A 23,333-nucleotide genomic window follows, 5' to 3' on the forward strand; every position below is an offset into this window, starting at 1 on the left:
CGGCGTGCGGGGTGTCTCTGTGCGGCATGCGGGGTGTCTGTGCAGCGTGTGGGGTGTCTCTGTGCGGCGTGCAGGGTGTCTGTGCGGCGTGCGGGGTGTCTGTGCGGCGTGCGGGGTCTCTGCAGCATGCGGGGTGTCTCTGTGCGGCGTGCGGGGTCTCTGTGTGGCGTGCGGGGTCTCTGTGCGGCGTGCGGGGTCTCTGTGCGGCGTGCGGGGTGTCTCTGTGAGGCGTGCGGGGTGTCTCTGTGCGGCGTGTGGGGTCTCTGTGCGGCGTGCGGGGTGTCTGTGCAGGCATCGTCCGATGGGACTTCAAGTCCCATCGGACGATGCCTGCTACACTGACAGTGATTGACACATTAGCCAATGATGGGACAGTAGTAGTCCCATCATCCGGCTAATGTGTTGAATGATAAAAAATAAAAATACTCCATACATACTCCATACATACCCCGCACGCCACAGAGACACCCCGCACGCCACAGAGACACCCCGCATGCCGCAGAGACACCCCGCATGCCGCACAGAGACACCCCACACGACGCAGAGACACCCCACACGCCGCACAGAGCCCCAGCACGCCGCACAGAGCCCCAGCACGCCGCACAGACCCCAGAGAGCCCCGGTAGGCCCGCACAGAGCCCCGGCAGGCAGGTAGGTACACATCCCTGGCAGGCCCGCACAGACCCCGCCCGCACACACAGACACTCACAGTGTCCGCCCACGCACCGCCCACACTCTTCCCCCCTCCGGAAGAGGATGTAGAAGGACAGAAAGGGTTTATTTACATTCCGATATGTGTGTCACATTGACTTGCATTGGTATCGGGTATCGGTATCGGCGATATCCAATATTTTTTGGATATCGGCCGATCCAATCCGATACCGATACTTCTGGATATCGGAAAGTATCGCTCAACACTACCTACAATATCTAATTATTTTAATTTTTGAGCTCTAAAAGTAATCAATGACCTTCATAGAGGAGTATTGAAATAGACTATACAAAATCAGGTACAAAAAAAACAAGACATTTCATAACCATAAATGTAATAAAACAAAAATTACCCAAATTTCACAACTATTCACAAAAAGGCACCAGTTTTCATGATATCACTATTACTAAACATTACAATTAGGAAAAAAAACTTAATTGTAAGGCATTTAGATGATACTGGAGTAATATTCACTCAGATTCATTGAAAGTTCAGCAGAAGAAACACATTGGCAGAAAGAAAAGCAAAGTTGGCAGATCGTATTATCTATAATATAACGCTGGGAGCGTCACTCTGTCCGAAGCCTTTATAGAGTGCGCAAGCGCAAGCGCCGGCGCAGTCTGGACCCCACAGAGTGACGCTCCCAAGAGATCGCGGTGTGCGTAAGCACTGAACGCACACCGCGATCTCCAACGTAGAAGCAGGGACGAGCCAGGAGGGTGAGTATGCAATATTTACCTGTCCCGTTCCACCGATACGCGCTGCTCCGTCCTCCACATCCTCTGCCTGTGACGTTAATGCGCGCTTAATGCGCGCCGCCCTCTGACTGAACAGTCACAGCCAGAGGACCCGGAAGAAGGAGCCGCGCGCAGCAGTGGAACGGGGGACAGATAAATATAGCAAGTGCCGGGGGGCTGAGCTAGAGGCGACTCCGGCACCTGACCCCCACAGCGCGCCTGTGTCCCCGCCTGCTCAGGCCCCCAGCACTCGGCGCCCAGCACAGCCACGCACAGCCGCCCGCACTCTCAGCACCACCAAGCACAGCCGCCCGCACTCACCAGCGCCACGCACAGCCGCCCGCACTCAGCACCGCCACGTACAGCCGCCCGCTCTCAGCACCTCCACGTACAGCTGCCCGCACTCAGCACCACCACGTACAGCCACCCGCACTCAGCACCGCCACATACAGCCACCCGCACTCACCACCGCCACGCACAGCCGCCCGCACTCACCACAGCCACGCACAGCCACCGGCACTCACCACTGCCATGCACAGCCGCCGGCACTCACCACCGCCACGCACAGCCGCCCGCACTCACCACCGCCATGCACAGCCACCCGTACTCCCCACCGCCACGCACAGCCGCCGGCACTCACCACCGCCACGCACAGCCGCCTGCACTCACCACCGCCACGCACAGCCGCCCGCACTCAGCACAGCCACGCACAGCCGCCCGCACTCACCACCGCCACGCACAGCCGCCCACACTCACCACAGCCACGCACAGCCGCCCGCACTCACTACAGCCACGCACAGCCGCCCGCACTCACCACAGCCACGCACAGCCGCCCGCACTCACCACCGCCACGCACAGCCGCCCGCACTCACCACCGCCACGCACAGCCGCCCGCAGTCAGCACAGCCACGCACAGCCGCCCGCACTCACCACCGCCACGCACAGCTGCCCGCACTCAGCACCGCCACGCACACCCGCCCGCACTCAGCACTGCCACTCACAGCCGTGGCACTCAGCACCGCCACGCACAGCCGCCCGCACTCAGCACCGCCACGCACAGCCGCCCGCACTCAGCACTGCCACGAACAGCTCCCCGCACTCACCACAGCCACACACAGCCGCCCGCACTCAGCACAGCCACGCACAGCCGCCTGCACTCACCACAGTCACGCACAGCCGCCTGCACTCAGCTCAGCCGCCCGCACTCAGCACAGCCGCACTCGGGCAGGAGAGCTGGAGAGAGAAAGATGGGAGCAACATATGGCAGAATGGAAACAGGAACAGGCAGAATGGGTGCAGCACATTACAACAGAATGGGGGCACAGGATGGGAGCAGCACATGACAGAATGATTGCGCACGATGGGAGCAGCACATGACAGAATGGGGGCGCACACATGACAGGATGGGGGTGCAGGATGGGAGCACATGACAGGATGGGGGGCAGGATGGGAGCACATGACAGGATGGGAGCAGCACATGACAGAATGGGGGCACAGGATGGGAGCAGCACATGACAGAATGGAGGCACACACATGATAGGATGGGGGTGTAGGATGGAGCAGCATATGACAGGATGGGGGCACATGACATGATGGGGACTCAGGATGGAGCAGCACATGACAGGATGGGGGCGCAGGATGGAACAGCACATGACAGGATGGGGATGCAGGATGGAGCAGCACATGACAGGATGGGGCGCAGGATGGAACAGCACATGACAGGATGGGGATGCAGGATGGAGCAGCACATGACAGGATGGGGGCGCAGGATGAAGCAGCACATGACAGGATGGGAGAGCAAGATGGGTGCAGCACATACCAGGATGGAGACCATATACCAATATAAATGCTCGCCACCCGGGCGTAGAACGGGTTCAATAGCTAGTTATATAATATCAGAGATTGTGTATTCGGCACAAGGTGCCTGAGAGGCCATTTCAGAGAAAACCCTACTTATTTCTATGAAATATCCACAAACGTTACATGATTCATTCATAAAATGAGCAAAATAAAAATTATGATGAAAAAAACCCAGAAAGTACAAACCTTCAAAAGTGAGAACCTTCAGGCACAATGGGCCTGAGAGGTCACTGAGGTCACGCTCTCTATAAGGACGGCAGTAAAACTGATTGGGGGGATTCACCTAAAGATAGGAAGATACTGGTTGTTTTGGGATCCCCTGTCTTCGCGGAGAGGAGGGGGAAACAAAAATGTGTGAGCTGTGCCTGTCAGGCCTATTGCACCTGACGTGGGGTTAGTCTCATCGACTTACATTGTGAAAGTGACATCTGGAACATAGAAAAGATGCTGTGTGAGCCGGCAGGTCACAAATGCAGCCACATGATGCCGGGACGGTGTTGGAAATGACCGAAGCTGGCAAGCAGTAAGTATTTGATTAAATCCCTGCACACACTAAAGATTGCTAGCTGAGGGACAATAAAAAAAATCTGGAGTGGTCCTTTAAGAAATGCAAAACAAATACGTAGCTAACAGAGATTACCGTAGTTGCTTTCCTTCTTCAGGAATGAGATCCTGTGGCTGGATGGACAGCTTGTCTATTTCATGTACTAAAATGACCCAGAACAAATAGCAATATGTTAAGCCCTAGTTGCTGCACCTAATGAACAGAATGATATCAGAATTAAAGGTGTGAGTCAATGGAGTCAGCTGTCATTTTACTGTGTTTCGACAGTTTCACAATGTGTGTCCTGTATTTTATAATCTCTGGCCATATAGCTTGGACGCGTCAGTGGATTGCACTCAGGAAAACAAGTCGTACAGCTGCAGTGTACACAAGATTCTGTGGAACGATTTTGGCAATAAAATCATTTGAAATGTTTTTATGTGAGCTGGACTGTGGACTGGCATGGTTTGAAGTGGTACATTCATCTCTAGTCATGATGACAGTGCACTTCACCACTGCAGCCAATTACATAGCTCTCCAGCTCTGCCTATGTAAATGGCATGTGCTGTTGAACTCAGTGACTGGCTGCAGCATTGATCTGCATTGTACAGTGATCATGATGTTACCTCTGCAGCTTGTAGGTAGAGACCAGAGCAGCGGCAGAGAGATGGTGGTGGATTTAGTAAAATTGATTTACAGCTGTGCTTGCTATTTTATGTCAAAGCCAAAGAAATGGGACAGCACACCTGTTGGTATAAGTGCAATGTATAGGTGCACATTCACACTGTGGCCAGGTCCTTTCCTGCTTTGGGTAATTTATGGTTTACTATTACAATTTTATCTTTTGAAAACATTCTCATCCGTATAAACATTGACCCTTCTCTGAAACAGTGCATGTATTAAGATTAATTACCAAATATAGTCGTGTATAAGCCAAAACGAGTACAAGCCGAGGCACCTAATTTTGCCACGAAAAGTTGAGAAAACGTATTCACTCAAGTATTAGCCGGGTATCATCCCTATCTTGGTATGCATGGTTCCTCATCCCCATCCTTGTATGCATGGCTCCTCATCCCCATCCTTGTATGCATGGCACCTTATCGCCATTCTTGTCTGCATGGCTCCTTATCCCCATCCTAGTCTACATGGCTCCTTATCCCCATCCTAGTCTGCAAGGCTCCTTATCTCCATCCTTGTCTCCATGGCTCCTTATCCCCATCCTAGACTGCATGGCTCCTTATCCTCATCCTTGTCTACATGGCTCCTCATCCCTATCCTGGTATGCATGGCTCCTCGTCTCTATCCCTGTCTGCATGGTTCCTCATCCCTATCCTTGTATGCATGGTTCTTCATCCCTATCCCTGTCTGCATGGTTCCTTGTCCCTCTCCTTGTATGCATGGTTCCTCGTCCCCATCCTTGTATGCATGGTTCCTCATTCCCATCCTTGTATGCATGGCTCCTCATCCCCATCTTTGTCTCCATGGCTCCTTATCTCCATCCTAGTCTGCATGGCTCCTTATCCCCATCCTAGTCTGCATGGCTCCTTATCCTCATCCTTGTCTACATGGCTCCTTATCCCCATCCTAGTCTGCATGGCTCCTTATCCTCATCCTTGTCTACATGGCTCCTCATACCTATCCTGGTATGCATGGCTCCTCATCTCTATCCCTGTCTGCATGGTTCCTCATCCCTATCCTTGTATGCATGGTTCCTTGTCCCTCTAATTGTATGCATGGTTCCTCATCCCCATCCTTGTATGCATGGCTCCTCATCCCCATCCTTGTCTGCATGGCTCCTTATCTCTATCCTTGTCTGCATGTCTCAGACATAAACCAGGAATTTTGATAAATAAAATGCAAGGTTTACTGAAGCGTTTCCTATCAATCAATCTGATCAGCTCCTCTTATTTTATAGCGTCTTGCCAGAAGATCAAACACCATTTTCAACAAGTCAGGCTTCCTTAAAATAATTTTCCCATTGGATTTGGAACTCCCGCCAGGGCCTGGGGCACTCGGTACCAGGTCTAGTCGCACTTAAAGGGGATATCACGGTGGCTGCGACCCGGTCCGTGACCCTGGGCACCCAAGTAAAAGGGGAAAGGTCTTTTAAAGGGATTTTGGGAATAAAGTCTATTCGTGACACCACCTGTGGTTCTTGGTCAGAAGGGACCGATGCTGCTTAAAGGGGTCCTCTGGGGTGATGTTGTTGCAGCAAGATGGTAATGCTTCCCACAGGTGAAGCAGGGTCCCCAGGGCTCCCAAGGTGTTTGGGCAAGGATGGTGTATGCCGGCAAATAAGTGGAGGACACAGGGTTGTAAAGTCTTTATCTGGTTTACTGGCAGTAGCAGTCCACAGTCCAGGGTACCAGGAACAGGTGATGGTATGGTCCGGCCGGCCTGCAAGCAATAGTGAATCCCTCTCCCAGGTGAGGTCATTAAGCCTTCCTACTCACGCTAGTATGTGAGGTCCCTGCTGCCTGTAGCTTGCTGCAAAGTCCTCTCCCTCCTGTCCTGAGACAGGTGCCTGTATGGTGGGCAGCTTGAGCCATTTTATAGGGTCTCTATCATGACCCTGTCTCTTCAGGTGCTGCTTCGCCTCAAGGCGTGGTGTGGGAAAATAACATACAGTCCTATGCCCTCTGGTTCTGCTATGTGTCCTAGAGTACAACACAACCTTGGGCTCCTGGTACCCAATTCCTGGGCTTCAGCTCTGAGGGTGCCCTGTCACAGTTCCCCTCTGAGCCCCTTACCTTCTCCACTGTGCTCCTTTCCTCAGTAGCTCCACAACTTTCAACACCTTGGGTTCACCTCCTTTCCTGGAGCTGCAGCTCAGTTCTGGCTGCATGGCTCCGTTGTGTGCTCTCAGTTCCAGACTTCCTCCTGTCTCCTCTCCCTCCGAACGACTGCTCTCTTTGATCTCCCTGGACCAAATCCCTAACTCCTCCTCCAGACCAGGATATCACTATCTGATGGAAGCATCCCTTGAATCCGGGTTCAGAGCTCCCCCTTCTGGCCTGGATTTAGAACATGTTGAATGTGGGTGCGTTACCTGGTCCATCTTGCCTCCAAGCATGATATCACCCTCCTCGAAGGGAAGGCAACATCACTGTAACCACTGGTTAACTGGGATGTTACAGATTCTCCCAAATATAGTTGCTTCGCAACTTTATAATGATATAATCAAATATCTAATCAAGATGATATAAAAAAATTATAATAATATAAAAAAATTGATATTCTAAGGCAGCAATCATGTGTATGATCCTAAGGAAATACTTCACATTTTATTCAAACAACGTCATTTTTCTTAATTTTATGTGGAATGGCCTCATGTAGCTGCTGGGGGGAATTGGCTCCTTCAGTTGTCTAGTTTATTCTCTAGTGCGTAATTACATTACTAGTAGTTCAGAGTCATGAGACTTTATAGAATTCAGATGCATGAAATTAGTTACCCTGTGACTTACATAAAATGGATCCTATTGTACAAAAGTTGGCAAGCATAAACTATTATGACTGTATAAGAAAGCATGTTGTTCATACGGACAAGAACTGCTGTATTGCTTCTTTATCATTTGTCAACATTTAGACCCTAACTGATTTAATTTCTTGTTTGGTAGATGATACTTCACCAGGTCAACTGCATAGTTCTTCACGGAATTCCCATACCAAAATCACATGATCTTCTGTCTACGAATCTCGTCTGGGGCTTTACTTTGTGACATGTCTGTAGCTGTTCGGAAGAAAAGTTGGGAAGATCATGTATCTCAATGGATTGGATTGTCTTCTAACACCTCTGGTTGTGAAATATTGTGTTGCCATGGAATTAAAGTAGAAAATTTAAAATCAGCTATGGAAGAACATGGAAAGGAGGCTATAAAGGAGACTTTATCAAAGTGCACTCATTTAGAGGAATGTATTGGTTTTTTAGAAGTTGAAAAACAGATCTCGAAGGAGATGGATGAAAATGATAACCTAAGTACAGAAGATCGCAGTTCATCCTCAAACACCAGCATGGAAACATTAATTTTCTTGCCACCTAATGAAAAAGAACTCACGACTAAGAAGGAGGAACTTCTGTCTAGCCAAGATGGAATGGAGATTAAGTCCTTACTTGAAGAAGAAATGAGCAATACATTTGAAGTCAGCAATAACCGTGATGATGTACAAAAAAACCAATGTACAGATAATGAGAGGGGAGATACTAATTATAAAATTAATGCAGACAATATGAATGCTTTGGATGAAATGTCCTTCAAGGAAATGCTACAAGGAAATACCAATTTGGAGGAAACTGATATGTCTGGTGAACAGCTGCTGCATTCTGCTCGGATTGCTCAGCAGAGAAGAAAATCTGATGGATCTAAAGTTGTGTGTGAGCAAAATGTCTGCTTTGATTCTACTGATAGCTTGGATACTTGTGCATCTTCTCATATGGAGCCATCACAACAAACTAGAAGCTACCATAATGCAGCCTTACTATGCCAAGTTAATCACAGCTATTATGAGTCCCGTGAAGTGAATAATGAATTGAATGTATCACAAGATGGATTAAAAGAGTTAAGATCAAAAAGTGATATCCACTCTGTTCCCACCAAGGATAATATGGCTACTTGTGAAGGGATGTATGATCAAGTAAGGCTGCGTAGGAAAAAGGTAAGAATTATTTTGACTCTAACATTTGTGATCTCCTCCTTTATGCATTTTTACATTACACTGATATATTGTCCCTTTTTTACCTCAAAACTTGGCATAGTTGCAATACTTAAAAAGCATGTGAAATCCTTAAAGCAGCACTCCAGCATTTTTTACTGCACTTCTGGAGTGGTGCTTTAAATTTAAGTCCCCTGCCCCTGTCTGATCCTCACCTGCCTTCATCCGGTTCCAGCATCACTCCATTTGGTCTCTAGCAAAAATTGACTTGCTCACAGCTCCAGTGGTTCATGAAGCTGCGCAGAGGTCACTTTTCAATACAAGTCTCGTTCTGAAAATGTTACTGTGTTGGACAACGCATATCAAGACATCAAGGCAACATAATGTGAGACGTTTTTGCTACCATGCGCACCGACAAAGAGTTTAGAGAAGCCCATCTATTTATTATGCTTTGTAGTTTTTAGACTCAGAAAAAGATCCTGTGCATGTAAACAGCTTGTTGGAATATAATGGGTACATTTTCTACAGTGGGAAAAAAAAGTATTTAGTCAGCTACCAATTGTGCAAGTTCTCCAGCTTAAAAAGATGAGAGAGGCCTGTAATTGATATCATAGGTAGACCACAACTATGAGAGTCAAAATGAGAAAACAAATCCAGAAAATCACATTGTCTGATTTGGCAAGATTTATTTATTATGGTGGAAAATAAGCACTTGGTCACCTAAAAACATGCAGGATTTCTGGCTCTCACAGACCTGTAACTTCTTCTTTAAGAGGCTCCTCTGTCCTCCACTCATTATTGTTATCAATATAAAAGACACCTGTCCACAACCTCAAACAATCACACTCCACTATGGTGAAGACCAAAGAGCTGTAGAAGGACATCAGAAACAAAATTGTAGCCCTGCAGCAGGCTTGGAGGACTGAATCTGCAATAGGCAAGCAGCTTGAAATCAACTGTGGGAGCAATAATAAGAAAATGGAAGACATACAAGACCACTGATAATCTCCCTCAATCTGGGGCTCCATGCAAGATCTCACTCCATGGGGTCAAAATGATCACAAGAACAATGAGAAAAAATCCCAGAACCACACAGGGGGACCTAGTGAATGACCTGCATAGAGCTCAGCCTACCTTAACAAAGGCTACCATGAGTAACACACTACGCCGCCAGGGACTCAGATCCTGCAGTGCCAGACGTGTCCCCCTACTTAAGCCAGTACATGTCCGGGCCCATATGAAGTTTGCTAGAGAGCATTTGGATTATCCAGAAGAGTATTGGGAGAATGTCATATGGACTGATGAAACCAAAGCAGAACTGTTTGGTAGAAACAAAACTCGTCGTGTTTGGAGGAGACAGAATGCTGAGTTGCATCCAAAGAACACCATACCTACTGTGAAGAATGGGGGTGGCAACATCATGATTTGGGGCTGTTTCTCTTCAAAGGGACCATGACATCTGATCCGTGTTCATGAAAGAATGAATGGTGCCATATATTGTGAAATTTTGAGTGCAAACCTCCTTCCATCAGCAAGGGCATTAAAGTTGAAACGTGGATGGGTCTTTCAGCATGACAATAATCCCAAACACACCGCCAAGGAAATGAAGGAGTGGCTTCGTAAAAAGCATATGAAGGTCCTGGAGTGGCCTAGCCAGTCTCCAGATTTCAACCCCACAGAAAACCTTTGGAGGGAGTTGAAAGTCCATATTGCCCGGCGACAGGACCAAAAAATCACTGCTCTAGAGGAGATCTGCATGGAGGAATGGGCCAGCATACCACCAACAGTGTGTGCTAACCTTGTGAAGACTTACAGAAAACATTTGACCACTGTCATTGCCAACAAAGGATATATAACAAAATATTGAGATGAACTTGTGTTAATGACCAAATACTTATTTTCCACCATAAGTTGCAAAATAAATCTTCCCAAATCAGACAGTGTGATTTTCTGGATTTGTTTTCTCATTTTGACTCTCATAGTTGTGGTCTACCTATGATGTCAATTGCAGGCCTCTCTTATCTTTTTAAGTGGGAGAACTTGCATAATTGGTGGCTGACAATACTTTTTTTCCCCACTGTATCTGGAAAAACATGGATAGAACATGCACATAAAAAACAAACATCTGATTGAGGCCTTGAAGGGAATATATTAGTAAAATCAAACTTCACCTCCAAACCACATAAAGGTACATGCAGGTCGTTCATATATAAATTCATTAATGCCTTATATTTTCTATCTACTGCTGAATTCTCGAAATTCGCTGTTTCATTCAAATGCAAATTTAATTTTAAGTGCTCTGGGCGTGACAGAGCAATTAACAAGTTTAATTTACTAGGAATGCAGCAACAGACTGTATAAAGGTGTGTGGTAGATCTACAGTTCTGAATGCCAACACTGCTTCTAACAGATTCTTTTTAATGAGTTTTTTCAGTGACTCCTTTAGTTTACATTCCCATGATGAGATTTTCTTGAGTTTTTGATGTTGCAGAATTTCTGCACCCATTATGTAAATTAAATTATGTTTTTTATTGCATTTTTGAGTGCAGTTTTTTAGATGTGTTTTTTTCTGTGCTTTTGAAGCTGCATTTTTGGTCTCTTGTTGGTGTGTCATGCTTTAACCAATCTTCTTTGATTTTAAAACTTCCTGGTATTTGGCTTTGACAAAACCTTATTGATGCAGTCATGTGTGAATTACAGTGCCTTGCGAAAGTATTCGGCCCCCTTGAACTTTTCAACCTTTTCCCACGTATCATGCTTCAAACATAAAGATACCTGTAACGGGGTCTACCGTGCTGGAGTACCTCTTTCAGTACCACCCCGTGTTTCAGGAGGTCCACTCTGCTTTGGCTGGAGTCTGAATGAAGAACGTTGGCTGGAATTGCTTGGTTACATGGGCGCATATAAAAGCTCACTGCTTCTCCACGTATTTCCAGTCTGATGAAACTTTACTCACAGGACACAGAATATATTACACAGATACAGAGGGCAGGGCAATTGAAAAGCAGCAGGCCAGACATACATTACAATAGCCGCAGGTGGCCGGAGCCTGCCGATATTTACTGTGGGAATTACAAAGGTGGGGAGGACAGAAGGGGGATATCTTGTCTCCTCTGCCCAGGGGCGCAGCCTGTGGGCTGATGCATTAGGGACATGCATCTCACATGGAACCTATTGTTAAGTCCTTCTCAGTCCCTGGCTTACTGGAGGTAAGCTTCCAGGTAAATGACACGCAAACAAAGTATTGTGTGATCATATACAGGGGAAGCTCAGGAGCGCGTCTGACTCACTGGACTTTACCCCTCCTTTATATAGAAAAAAAAAAACATACATTTACAGACATGCGTACAAGCGCTTATATTTCACATTCCTTTACAAGCAGATCTATACTATGATGAGGTATTCTTTCTAGTATGTAGGTAAAAGGTTACACTATCAAAAGGAATGCGTCCATAAAAAGGAAATGTCAACATTGCTCTAGTTTCTTGCTGATAAGCCAGACGTCTCAGCAGAAAGACACAATGGATTCTTTCAGTTTAATCTCTACACTATTATACATACATATAACTGCACAACATATTCTGGGTGCTGAGGGGTTCCATAACACGTAACAATACCAAATGTAAACTTTTGGTGAAGAATCAACAACAGGTGGAACACAATTGTGAAGTTGAACAAAATGTATTGACTACTTTAAATTTTTGTGCTAATTATGCAAATTGTCTCTTCAGAGAGGAAGAGAGCTAGAACTCTAGTGCCACCTATTGGAAGGTAGCAATCCTACAAGTCAATGTTGACCCTTTAACGAGCCATGTCACATGACTTAGGATAATAGCCAAACCAGAATATCAATTTGCAGACACTGTGTTTCGGGGTACTGCTTCTCATCAGTGCAAAGCACAGATCTGGTTTGGCTGTGTGAGAGGCGTCAGACCATTATCCAAGAAGTATCGTTTCTCCTTGTGGAGATGGACATGCTAAACATGCCGAGATGAGGAGACTGGAAATTCTGAAATGTGGGGCGTGCAATATTATTCGGCCTCTTTAACTTAATACTTTGTTGCGCCACCTTTTACTGCAATTACAGCTGCAAGTCGCTTGGCGTATGTCTCTATCGGTTTTGTACATCGAGATATTGAAATTCTTGCCCATTCTCCCTTGGCAAACAGCTCGAGCTCAGTGAGGTTTGATGGAGATCGTTTGTGAACAGCAGTTTTCAGCTCTTTCCACATATTTTCGATTGGATTGGATTGAGGTCTGGACTTTGACTTGGCCATTCTAACACATGGATATGTTTATTTGTGAACCATTCCATTGAAGATTTTGCTTTATGTTTGGGATTTGTTGGTAGACAAATCTCCATCCCAGTCTCAGGTCTTTTGCAGACTCCAACAGGTTTTCTTCAAGAATGGTCCTGTATTTGGCTCCAGCCATCTTCCCATCAATTTTAACCATCTTCCCTGTCCCTGCAGAAGAAAAGCAGGCCCAAACCATGATGCTGCCACCACCATGTGTGACAGTGGGGATGGTGTGTTCAGGGTGATGAGCTGTGTTTCTTTTATGCCAAACATATCGTTTGGCATTGTTGCCAAAATGTTCGATTTAGGTTTCATGTGACCAGAGAACCCTCTTCCACATGTTGGGTGTGTCTCCCAGGTGGCTTGTTGCAAACTTGAACAACACTTTTTATGGATATCTTTGAGAAATGGCTTTATTTTTGCCACTCTTCCATAAAGGCAATATTTGTGCAGTGTACGACTGATTGTTGTCCTATGGACAGACTGTCCCACCTCAGCTGTAGATCTCTGACGTTCATCCAGAGTGATCATGGGCCTCTTGGCTGCATCTCTTATCAGTCTTCTACTTGTTTAAGATGAAAGTTTAGAGGGATGGCCGGGTCTTGGTATGATACTCCTTCCATTTCAATATGATTGCTTGCACAGTGCTCCTTGGGATGTTTAAAGTTCTGGAATTAATTTTGTATCCAAATCCAGCTTTAAACTTCTCCACAACAGTATCTCGGACCTGCCTGTTGTGTTCCTTGGTCTTCATGATGCTCTCTGTGCTTCAAACAGAACCCTGAGACTATCACAGAGCAGGTGCATTTATACAGAGACTTGATTACACACAGGTGGATTATATTTATCATCATTAGGCATTTAGGACAACATTGGATCATTCAGAGATCCACAATGAACTTCTGGAGTGAGTTTGCTGCACTGAAAGTAAAGGGTCAGAATAATATTGCACGCTCCACTTTTCAGTTTTTGAATTTCCACAAAAATTAAAAGTAACCAATAAATTTCATTCAACTTCACAATTGTGTTCCACCTGTTGTTGATTTGTAATGACCAGAGGTCCGAATAAGATCCAGTGAGTCACAAACCAAGACCAAGGCAGAAATCTCTAACGGTATTTACTCAAAGGTAGTGTTGAGCGATACCGTCCGATACTTGAAAGTATCGGTATCGGAAAGTATCGGCCGATACCGGCAAAGTATCGGATCTAATCCGATACCGATACCCGATACCAATACAAGTCAATGGGACTCAAGTATCGGACGGTATCCCTGATGGTTCCCAGGGTCTGAAGGAGAGGAAACTCTCCTTCAGGCCCTGGGATCCATATTAATGTGTAAAAGAAAGAATTAAAATAAAAAATATTGCTATACTCACCTCTCCGACGCAGCCTGGACCTCACCGAGGGAACCGGCAGCGTTCTTTGCTTAAAATGCGCGCTTTTACTTCCTTCCGTGACGTCACGGCTTGTGATTGGTCGCGTGCCGCCCATGTGGCCGCGACGCGACCAATCACAGCAAGCCGTGACGTAATTTCAGGTCCTGATGTCTATTTCTGCATTGAGGACCTGAAATTACGTCACGGCTTGCTGTGATTGGTCGCGTCGCGGTCACATGGGCGGCACGCAACCAATCACAAGCCGTGACGTAATTTTAAAAATGCGCGCGTCTCCTGCCTCCCGTGACGTCACGGCTTGTGATTGGTCGCGTCGCCCATGTGACCGCGACGCGACCAATCACAAGCCGGAACGTAATTTTAAATTCCTGAATGCCTAGAATTAGGCATTGAGGACCTGAAAATTACGTCACGGCTTGCTGTGATTGGTCGCGTCGCGGCCACATGGGCGGCACGCGACCAATCACAAGCCGTGACGTCACGGAAGGAAGTAAAAGCGCGCATTTTAAGCAAAGAACGCTGCCGGTTCCCTCGGTGAGGTCCAGGCTGCGTCGGAGAGGTGAGTATAGCAATATTTTTTATTTTCATTCTTAATTTTACACATTAGTGTTGTTTCGATACCGATACCCGATACCACAAAAGTATCGGATCTCGGTATCAGAATTCCAATACCCGCAAGTATCGGCCGATACCCGATACTTGCGGTATCGGAATGCTCAACACTACGTCAAAGGCAAAATAATAAAGGTAATATGGAGAATATTAAGGCAGATGTACCCCAAATATACACCAGCTCAGCAGCAGCTGAAATCACTGTGCCACTCCAAGGTCTCCTGAGAACTGTATGCTACAACAGACTAGTAAGAAATTTACCTAACAGGGCAACCAAAAACAGGAACAAGTGTAAATTGAATGTAGTGTTAACAAGGGAGCCCCTGGAACGGCACACTGAGTATAACTTACACAACTCTAATATAAGATACACCTCTAAAGTCACAATTAAACACTCTGAGCAGGGATACCCGGGTATCTATAACTATTGGTACCGTATCCTGAGATAGATCTCCTCTCAGGCAGGAATCTGCACAGGCTGCAGCCAGTCCATATCTTCAGCGCCAATAAGTTACAGCAAGCTCCTCTTGTCTTGTAGGCGATGCCGAGCCCAAACGCCGGGGACTTAGTTAGTGGCCTCACGATGTTGTCTCTTCTTCTGTAGCTCCTAGGAATGCTTCCACAACAACCCGTCCGTCTCTGTATCAGCAGTCTGTCCAGACTTGTTTCTTCACTCAATGCACAGGGAATCACAGACTTCCAAATACGTACTGGGTTTGTAGTAAAGTCTCAGTCTTTTCTTAGATAAAGGGTTAGCTCTTCTCCAGGAAACGCTAGCAACAAAAGTCTCTCAAAAGCTTCTTTGCCTCCAAACACACTCGCAGTAAATCCACACACAGTCTCTTTTAAGATGTCACTGCAGCTTCTGCCTTTTCTTCCCGCCTTTCTCTCTCAGCTCTCCCTTCCTTGTTTCACTTTACACACGAGACACCAGACCCCACCCCCCAGCACACATTGTCTCCGGGAGTTTTGCAGGGTCTGTTCTCTGCTGCAGCAAGCAAAAACCACAGGGTCCTAGTGCCCTCTCAGTGGGACTACAGTTCACCCTCTTACAGATTCTTCACCAAAAATTTACATTTGGTATCTTCATGTTTGAAGCATGATATGTGGGAAAAGGTTGAGAAGTTCAAGGGGGCCGAATACTTTCGCAAGGCACTGTATATGTGTGTGCGCGTGTGTGTATGTTTTGACAAATATTTCATTTGAAAACGATGTGTAAATGACAGAGAATTGCTGTATGTAAAAGTTCATGTTGAAATCGCAATGCAATCAGATAGCAATTGCACTGCATAGGAATGTAAATCGGATGCTAGTTGTGAAAAATTGGATTGTAGTTGCATGACACTCGCATTACACTCATGCGACTTTCGGCAGGGAGATTCGGACAGATTTCTCATACATTTAGTGTGACTCCAGCCTAAGAGTAGTATAACTTATAGTAGATTGACAGCTTGAAGATTAACCAAATTCATTAGCATTTGCGTGTCAAAAGTGAATTTGGCACATCTTACTCTAATGGACCCTGGATGAAGTAATGATTACTTCATTACTTCTGCCCTTTTTGTGAAAGCACCCATACAGTTATAGAAAATGTCTACTATTTAAATAAAAGTGTCCTTTTTTTACCAGTGTCATTGCACTCAAGGGTGAACCTATTTGAGTGCTGAGGTAGTATTTGCACTTAGGCCCTTATGATTGATGTTGCACAAAGGTTCTTCTTCTACATAATTGGAGGTCAAGTTATGCCCTTCATTGCCTGGGAGCCTTGCAACCTAATGAAAGGCACTTAATTTTAAATATTTTAAAACTGAATATCTTCATTTTAGATTTTTTTTTGCCTTTATGAGATCTTGATAGAGACAAATGCATTTCATTGCGATTCCAAACTTCCGTAAGTTCGTAAGTGATATGTAAACCAGCCATTTCCTGATGATACATTACACATCCCATCACTGAGCTCTACAAGTCATTATTTCTGGAGAAGTGATTATAGCGGGTAGCAATTAGATTTCTCTTCCTGCATTGATTTCAGGGGTCAGAGATCAGTGGAGGAGAGAAAATGCAGTGCTGTATGGTATCCACAGGATTTGCTTGTGAAGCACTTGGGCAATTCTGCCTTGTCAATTCTTAAGTTGTACGAGAGAGGTCCAAGTTTCTAAAAGGCTGGTTTGTATTATCTGAACCATATTTCTTATGCATACTTTTTTATAAGGTCCCATAACCCAACACAGCTAAAATATTTCTTCCGAATATATGTCCTCAGAATGCCTGCCAGACCGTTTTATCCTGTAACCTTAAATACATCTACCATCTATACATTTTTGGCAGTGTATTAAGTGTTTCCAAACCCCTGCCAAGTTTGTCTAGACTATACCGCTACATCATTTTCATAGGCCATACATGGAAATCTATGTATTATTCTGCAAATATCCTCATTTGAGGTTATCAGAGTCATAGTCTTAGAAAGAAGAATAAATGGCAATATATATTCAAAATACATGGGAAACCATTTTATTCTGTTTGTAAAATCTTGTAAATTAATAGGATCTTGCTGCACAACGTCTAAGATGAAGTTTCCATGATGAGTTTTTGGTGAGTTTTTGAAGCTGAGTATTTTTGCAGTAGCAGCTATCAATGTATAGAGAGGCAATCCGATTGCTGCTATTGCGCAGGCGCCGGTGGCACCATCTTGCTAGAGGAAAAACAAAATTCCTCATCCAAGATGGCATTGCCAGAGCTTGCACAATAGCAGCTATTGGAGATCGCTTTTCAAATGGATTTTTTTTTTTTTAATATCAGGATAATCTCAACCACATTAATAATAACCACAGTACTCATGTGATTATGCTTTGTATATGTATGTAGTCACAATATTCATTATGTAAACTAGGGGGCAGGTCAGTGAGGGATCAGTGACCTGTCAGCAGTCTGCATTATGAATACCTAATCAGAGCACCACATGAAGACCCCCACAGGCCGCCCCGGGGCACGAGCATATCAATAACCGAAAACTGAAAATAAAGATTAACCAACAACCACAAGACGGATTTCATTAACCAAGATATCACTGTAATCAGTATAACGGCGCCGACCTGACACTGTGTGGAGGTTACTGTGCACAATCCTGCTGACAGTTTCCCTTTAATCACCATTTGAAGTTTTCTGCTATTTAGATTTCGGTGCACAAGGGCTGGACTGTGCACCGGGTCTTCTCCTCCCTGTCTGTGATTTCCCGGCCCCTCTGCCTTTAAGCAGTGCATAGAAACAAGGGTCACATGACTCAGATAAACCAATTCCTTAAACAGGCTTTAACCCCTTAACACAGTCCGTCATTGGACGTCTCTCTCCATTTGGCACGGGCTCCGGTGGTGAGCCCACACCTTTTCCAGGACATGACAGCTGATCTGAACAGCTGACATGTGCCCAGAACAGCCACGGGTGTAGCTATTAACATGTTAAATGCCGATGTCAAACTCTGACAGCAGCATTTAACATGGACGCGCAGGAAGCGCGTCCTTTCCTCCCCCCAACGGCACCTGTGTCACATAACCCCTGTGGTTGTCATTGCTGAATTGCTATGAGTGCCACCTAGTGGTCGGCGTTCATAGCAAGTGAGCATTTCTGATACATAGAGCAATGAGGCAGCCCTGCTCTTTGTATCAGAGGCGATCAGACAAGTGCAGCTTCTAGCCTCCCATGAAGGCTACTGAAGCATGTAAAAAGTAAAAAAAAATGTTTTTAAAAATATTTAAAAAAATGAAACATCTAAAAGTTCAAATCACCCCTTTTTTGCCCCATTCAAAATAAAACAATTAAAAAAAATCAAACCTACACATATTTGGTATCACCACGTTCAGAATCACCCGATCTATCAATATAAAAAAATTAATCAAATCGGTAAATGGCGTAGTGAGAAAAAAATTAGAAACGGCAGAATTACATTTTTTTTTGTCACTGCAACATTGCAATAAAATGCAATAAAGGGCGATCAAAATAACGTATCTGCACCAAAATGGTATCATTGAAAACATCAGCTCGGCACGCAAAAAATAAGCCCTCACCCGACCCCAGATCACAAAAAATAGAGACACTACGGGTCTTGGAATATGGCAACTTTTTTTTTTTTTTTTTTACAAACTTTGGAATTTTTTTTCACCACTTAGATAAAAGAGAACCTAGACATATTTTGTGTCTATGAACCTGGAGAATCATAATGGCAGGTCAGTTTTAGGTCTGTATCAGTCTGTCATTGTTAGTTTGCTTACTGTGAGTGATATCTGTATGTAACCCCTTCTCATGTACAGCACCATGGAATCAATGGTGCTAAATAAATAATAATAATAATAATAATAATAATAATAATAATAATATGTGCTCTTTGTCATTGTCCAATATTGGAGTCCTGTGAGCCACTTCTATTTTTGTCCTGACTATATCAGTGTCTGCCTAATGTTGCTTTTGACTAATCTCCTGCTATTCAACTCCTGTGACTCACAATTCCAGCGTCTACTTTGTTCCCTTGGGTTTCTGTCCTGATTCTGTTGCAGGTACTGACCCTTTACTTTACTGTCCTTGCTGCAGGCTCACTCACCCAGCCAGCAGCTACTCTATGAATGCAACCCATGGGGGCCCATTGTAAGTCCAGATCCCTGCATGGTGATTTAAGAGTGGTGGCTGGTATTCTTCTGGGATCTGCTAGACAAAATGGCTAGTGCTGAGTATGTTTGTGATATTATTCATGACGAGTGGGGTACACTTGACTCACAAGCGCCTCTGATGACTATACCCTTACTCCCAAAACCTTTTATCTCTACCACCCCCACCCTATAATAACATTAGTTGTAATACCCAAAAATGACATCACACCAGCTTTTTGGATTAAATGGCCACAGCAGCCTTTTTATTAACATACAATTACAAAAATAAAACAACAACCCAAACTCGGAAGGGGTGGTCCTCGAAGCCCCAAATTAAGGATTTCCAATGTTCCCCTTTAATATTCCTTTTGGCCTCCAGGCTTAGTCTTACCCCCAGCCACAAAGCACCAGCTCGGGGGCAGCTAATGACCAGCCCGGCCAAAACCAACAAATACCAAGTCCCATAATTATCCGTTCCACCGACTGATCGACCACATCCACTCATAATCCACTCTGGGGGAGTCCAGGACCAATAGAGATCCCCCCCTGCAATCCGCCACCAACTTCGAGGACCTCCCTCCCCCGCCTCACTGCTATGACAGAAATTACCATTCACCATTTAACATAAATGCCGTTAACAACCCCGACAAACAACATTACAAAATATTTTCAACCTAGAAAATAAGGGAGGGTGGGTGGGAGCTTCGTTCGCTCACAAACAGGCAAGTGAGAGAACATTCCAGTGAAATGAATGACTTGGAATTGGTGGTTTCTTCTTTACCCGCCTAACAGGCTCTCAGCCCAAAGCTCCTCCTATCCTCCCCTATTTGATCCCTCCCCCTCCCCAATTCAAAAACTCACAACGCAGCCCATGTTAACCCCATACTGCCTATTAACCCCCCTGTGGCACTGCTGCTCGCACGTGACCCCGTCATGGCGGCCTCCCTTGATGGCCCGGGGCCCAGTACGGCCTTTCTTGAGCTGTCGACCTCAGACAGACTTTACACTTACTTTTTGTATCCACTATGTTTCTTCCTTGATTGTAAGATTTCTTAGGCAAAATCATCTATTACCCTTGTGTCTGGTCTCTATGTTTTCTTTGATTTTGTAAACTGCATCTCATCACTGTAAATAATGAATCAATACACACATTAATAAAATGTGTTTGCCCATAGAAAGTTTAGTCATTATCCTCACTCCTAATACTCATTGTAATATAATCATTCATACTCACACTCATTCAATATTTTAATACAAAACTATGCAAAAAAATATATTTTCTAATACTTTTCTTCGTAAAATAATATTAAACCTCAAGTAATGACTTTCATTCCTCTGGCAACAATAACCCTTAGGTCACCTCCTAGAAAGACCAGAATGAATATAAAGTCTGTGCTGAATATAAAGTGATGCAGATATAGGAAGTAGAAAATAGAAAACAGTTAAATCTCTGCAGATGGTAAACACATTGTAGCAACATTATACAGTTCTTGGAAAAAAAATCTTTTTCAGGTATTCTCTGCCAAATTGCTTATTTTCAGCTTGGGACTTGACAAACCCCTCAAGATTTTTACCCTATCATCTTTTATGCAATAGTATAGTCAGAACATCTTTGCTACAATACTCCAAAGCAAATAAATCATGACATTTCTGGATTTCTGCAAAAAAAAAAATTAAATAAATAGAAACTTACCCAACATATAGTGAAGTTATGCAATTTCATTATGTAATTTGTTTCCACTATTCCAACATTTTAAACATTTATATAGTTACGTACGTTGAATAAAGACCTAAGTCCATCAAAGTTCAACCTCTCTCCACCAATCGTACATTTCGTCACTAATATAACCCGCAATGTTATGTGCATCAGGGAAATCATCCAGCCCTTTTTTGAAAGCTGTTATAGTGTCTGCCATCACTATCTCCTGTGGTCGGGCATTCCACAGTCTGACTGCTTTAACTGTAAAGAACCCTTTCCTATTTAGGTGTCGGAATCGCATTTCTTCTACTCATAATGAGTGCTCCCTGGTCCTTAGTATGGTCCTTGGGAGGAATAAGTCATGTGCCAGTGTTTTGCACTGGCCACACATATATATGTATACATGTAAATGAGATCACCTCTGAGGCATATTTTTCTAAACTAAACATGCCCAACTATTCCAACATCTCCTCATATGAGAGGCCTCCTATCCCTTGTAATAATCTAGTTGCCGCCTTTGAACTGACACTAGCTTCTAGATATCCTATTTGTATGATTGCTACCAGTAAAATAATACATTTTAATGACTTGGGCGCATGCACTGACTACTTTCTTCCCCAAGTTAAGCTGACCAGTGAGCCTTAGGATCCCTTTCTCCGTTGCTCCTTGTCTATTTTTTTTTTACTGATCCTGGATAAGGGAAGATCAGGATAAGAGTTTATGCACTATGGCAGATGAGCAAGAAAAGCTGGAAGCAATACATGCAGTTAAAGAGCCATTACATATTGGAACAGCAGAGAATCAGTAATCTTACAGCAAGAACATGGTTAACCACAGGAATAGCAGACGTGTAAGAAGTCTGGTATCTTTCAGAAGGGATAGGATTAACAAGAGCAGAGGAGCTGTAGTGTAGGATAGCACCAGTAAACCAGGATATAATAATCAGATAGGTACCTTGAAAGTAGAAATTAGATTTTAACTTGTAGCCTGACTCAGCAGAGCTTATTAGCAAGCTTAGTATTTACTATCTGCCTCAGTCATCTCCATTTTGCCACAAACACACCCACTACATGCGGTTCAGCTACTCAGCCAGACATTTCAAACACCATAATGCATTACATCAATTTAAATATCTTTGGGGTGAACATGGGCAACACTTGCACTTTCTTACAGACATACCATTGGTGCAACCTGTGCAGCCGCACAGTAGCCCAAGAGATAATGGGGTCACCACCTCCAAAGCTGTTGAAATTGTGCATTATGATGCCCCATTAGACTAAAAAATATTCCATATTCTGTTCTTGCACATTGTCCCCTGGGACAATTGAAATCTGGTGTAGCAGTAATTAATAACTTAATGTTGTGTTCTCAATGTGGATATCCCACTTAAAAGGAAATGAGCTGCTCCATGTCATTTAGGGAGTGTACCAGTTAGTCATTAGGAACTAATTGAATAAACAGTTGGGTCTGTGATCTACAACTCTAAAATAAACTACAGATGAAAACATAATTGTGTATGAATCGAATCTAGCACTTCATCTAGTAATGCACACAGTTATAGTATTATAATATACAATTTCTTAATATATAAGTATTCATTGACACCATTAGTAGAAGATTATTTTATATCATTTTAGAACATCAATAGCAGATCACTAATCTCCCATCCTAAGAAGAAACACGGAAAAACTCTTTAAGGTCCTAATTATTAATTAAAAAGTTAGTTAGGCCTCTTTTTTCCTAAAACCTTACAGAGCATGGTTTAAAAAAAAAAAAGTATACTCAGCTACCATGCCTCCGCAGGACTCGTAGGGTCCCTCAACGGTCTCAGTTTATAGGGACAAGGGACTGCAGTGAACAATGGCTGGCTGTAGTAGTGAAACATTGGTCAATGCTGCAAATGGTTTTTGGCTGCATCATTCACAAGCTTGAACCACCTGAAGAGAAAGAAAAGAGACTGGTGCAGGAAGGGGCGGATTAAGGCAAGCCAAGTAGTTTAGGGTGTATGAGCCCTCCAGCACCAGATGTATCACGTGACATGTCACATGATATTTTTTGGAGCTCATGTGACAGGTCACTTGAATAACACAAAGGTGCTCTGGTGCACATCTGTAGATGCCAATTATTTTTCCCTTACGTACAGCGCTAAATGTAGCAATAGAGGATACCATGTAATAAGGGACGACAGT

At 44.5% G+C, this 23,333-nt stretch overlaps 1 protein-coding gene across 1 annotated transcript in view; it reads left to right on the plus strand.

Annotated features, from left to right (window-relative positions):
* Positions 1–23,333, plus strand: part of DLC1 (DLC1 Rho GTPase activating protein) — a 705,112-nt gene that overhangs the window by 68,025 nt on the left and 613,754 nt on the right. Inside the window, exon 2 of the mRNA XM_077279712.1 lies at positions 7,471–8,506. Coding sequence (XP_077135827.1) covers positions 7,529–8,506 — 978 coding nt within the window. The 5' untranslated portion in view covers positions 7,471–7,528. The remainder of the gene's footprint in view (positions 1–7,470; positions 8,507–23,333) is intronic.

This window comes from Ranitomeya variabilis, chromosome 1 (genome assembly GCF_051348905.1).
Source record: "Ranitomeya variabilis isolate aRanVar5 chromosome 1, aRanVar5.hap1, whole genome shotgun sequence".
Lineage (NCBI taxonomy): Eukaryota > Metazoa > Chordata > Amphibia > Anura > Dendrobatidae > Ranitomeya > Ranitomeya variabilis.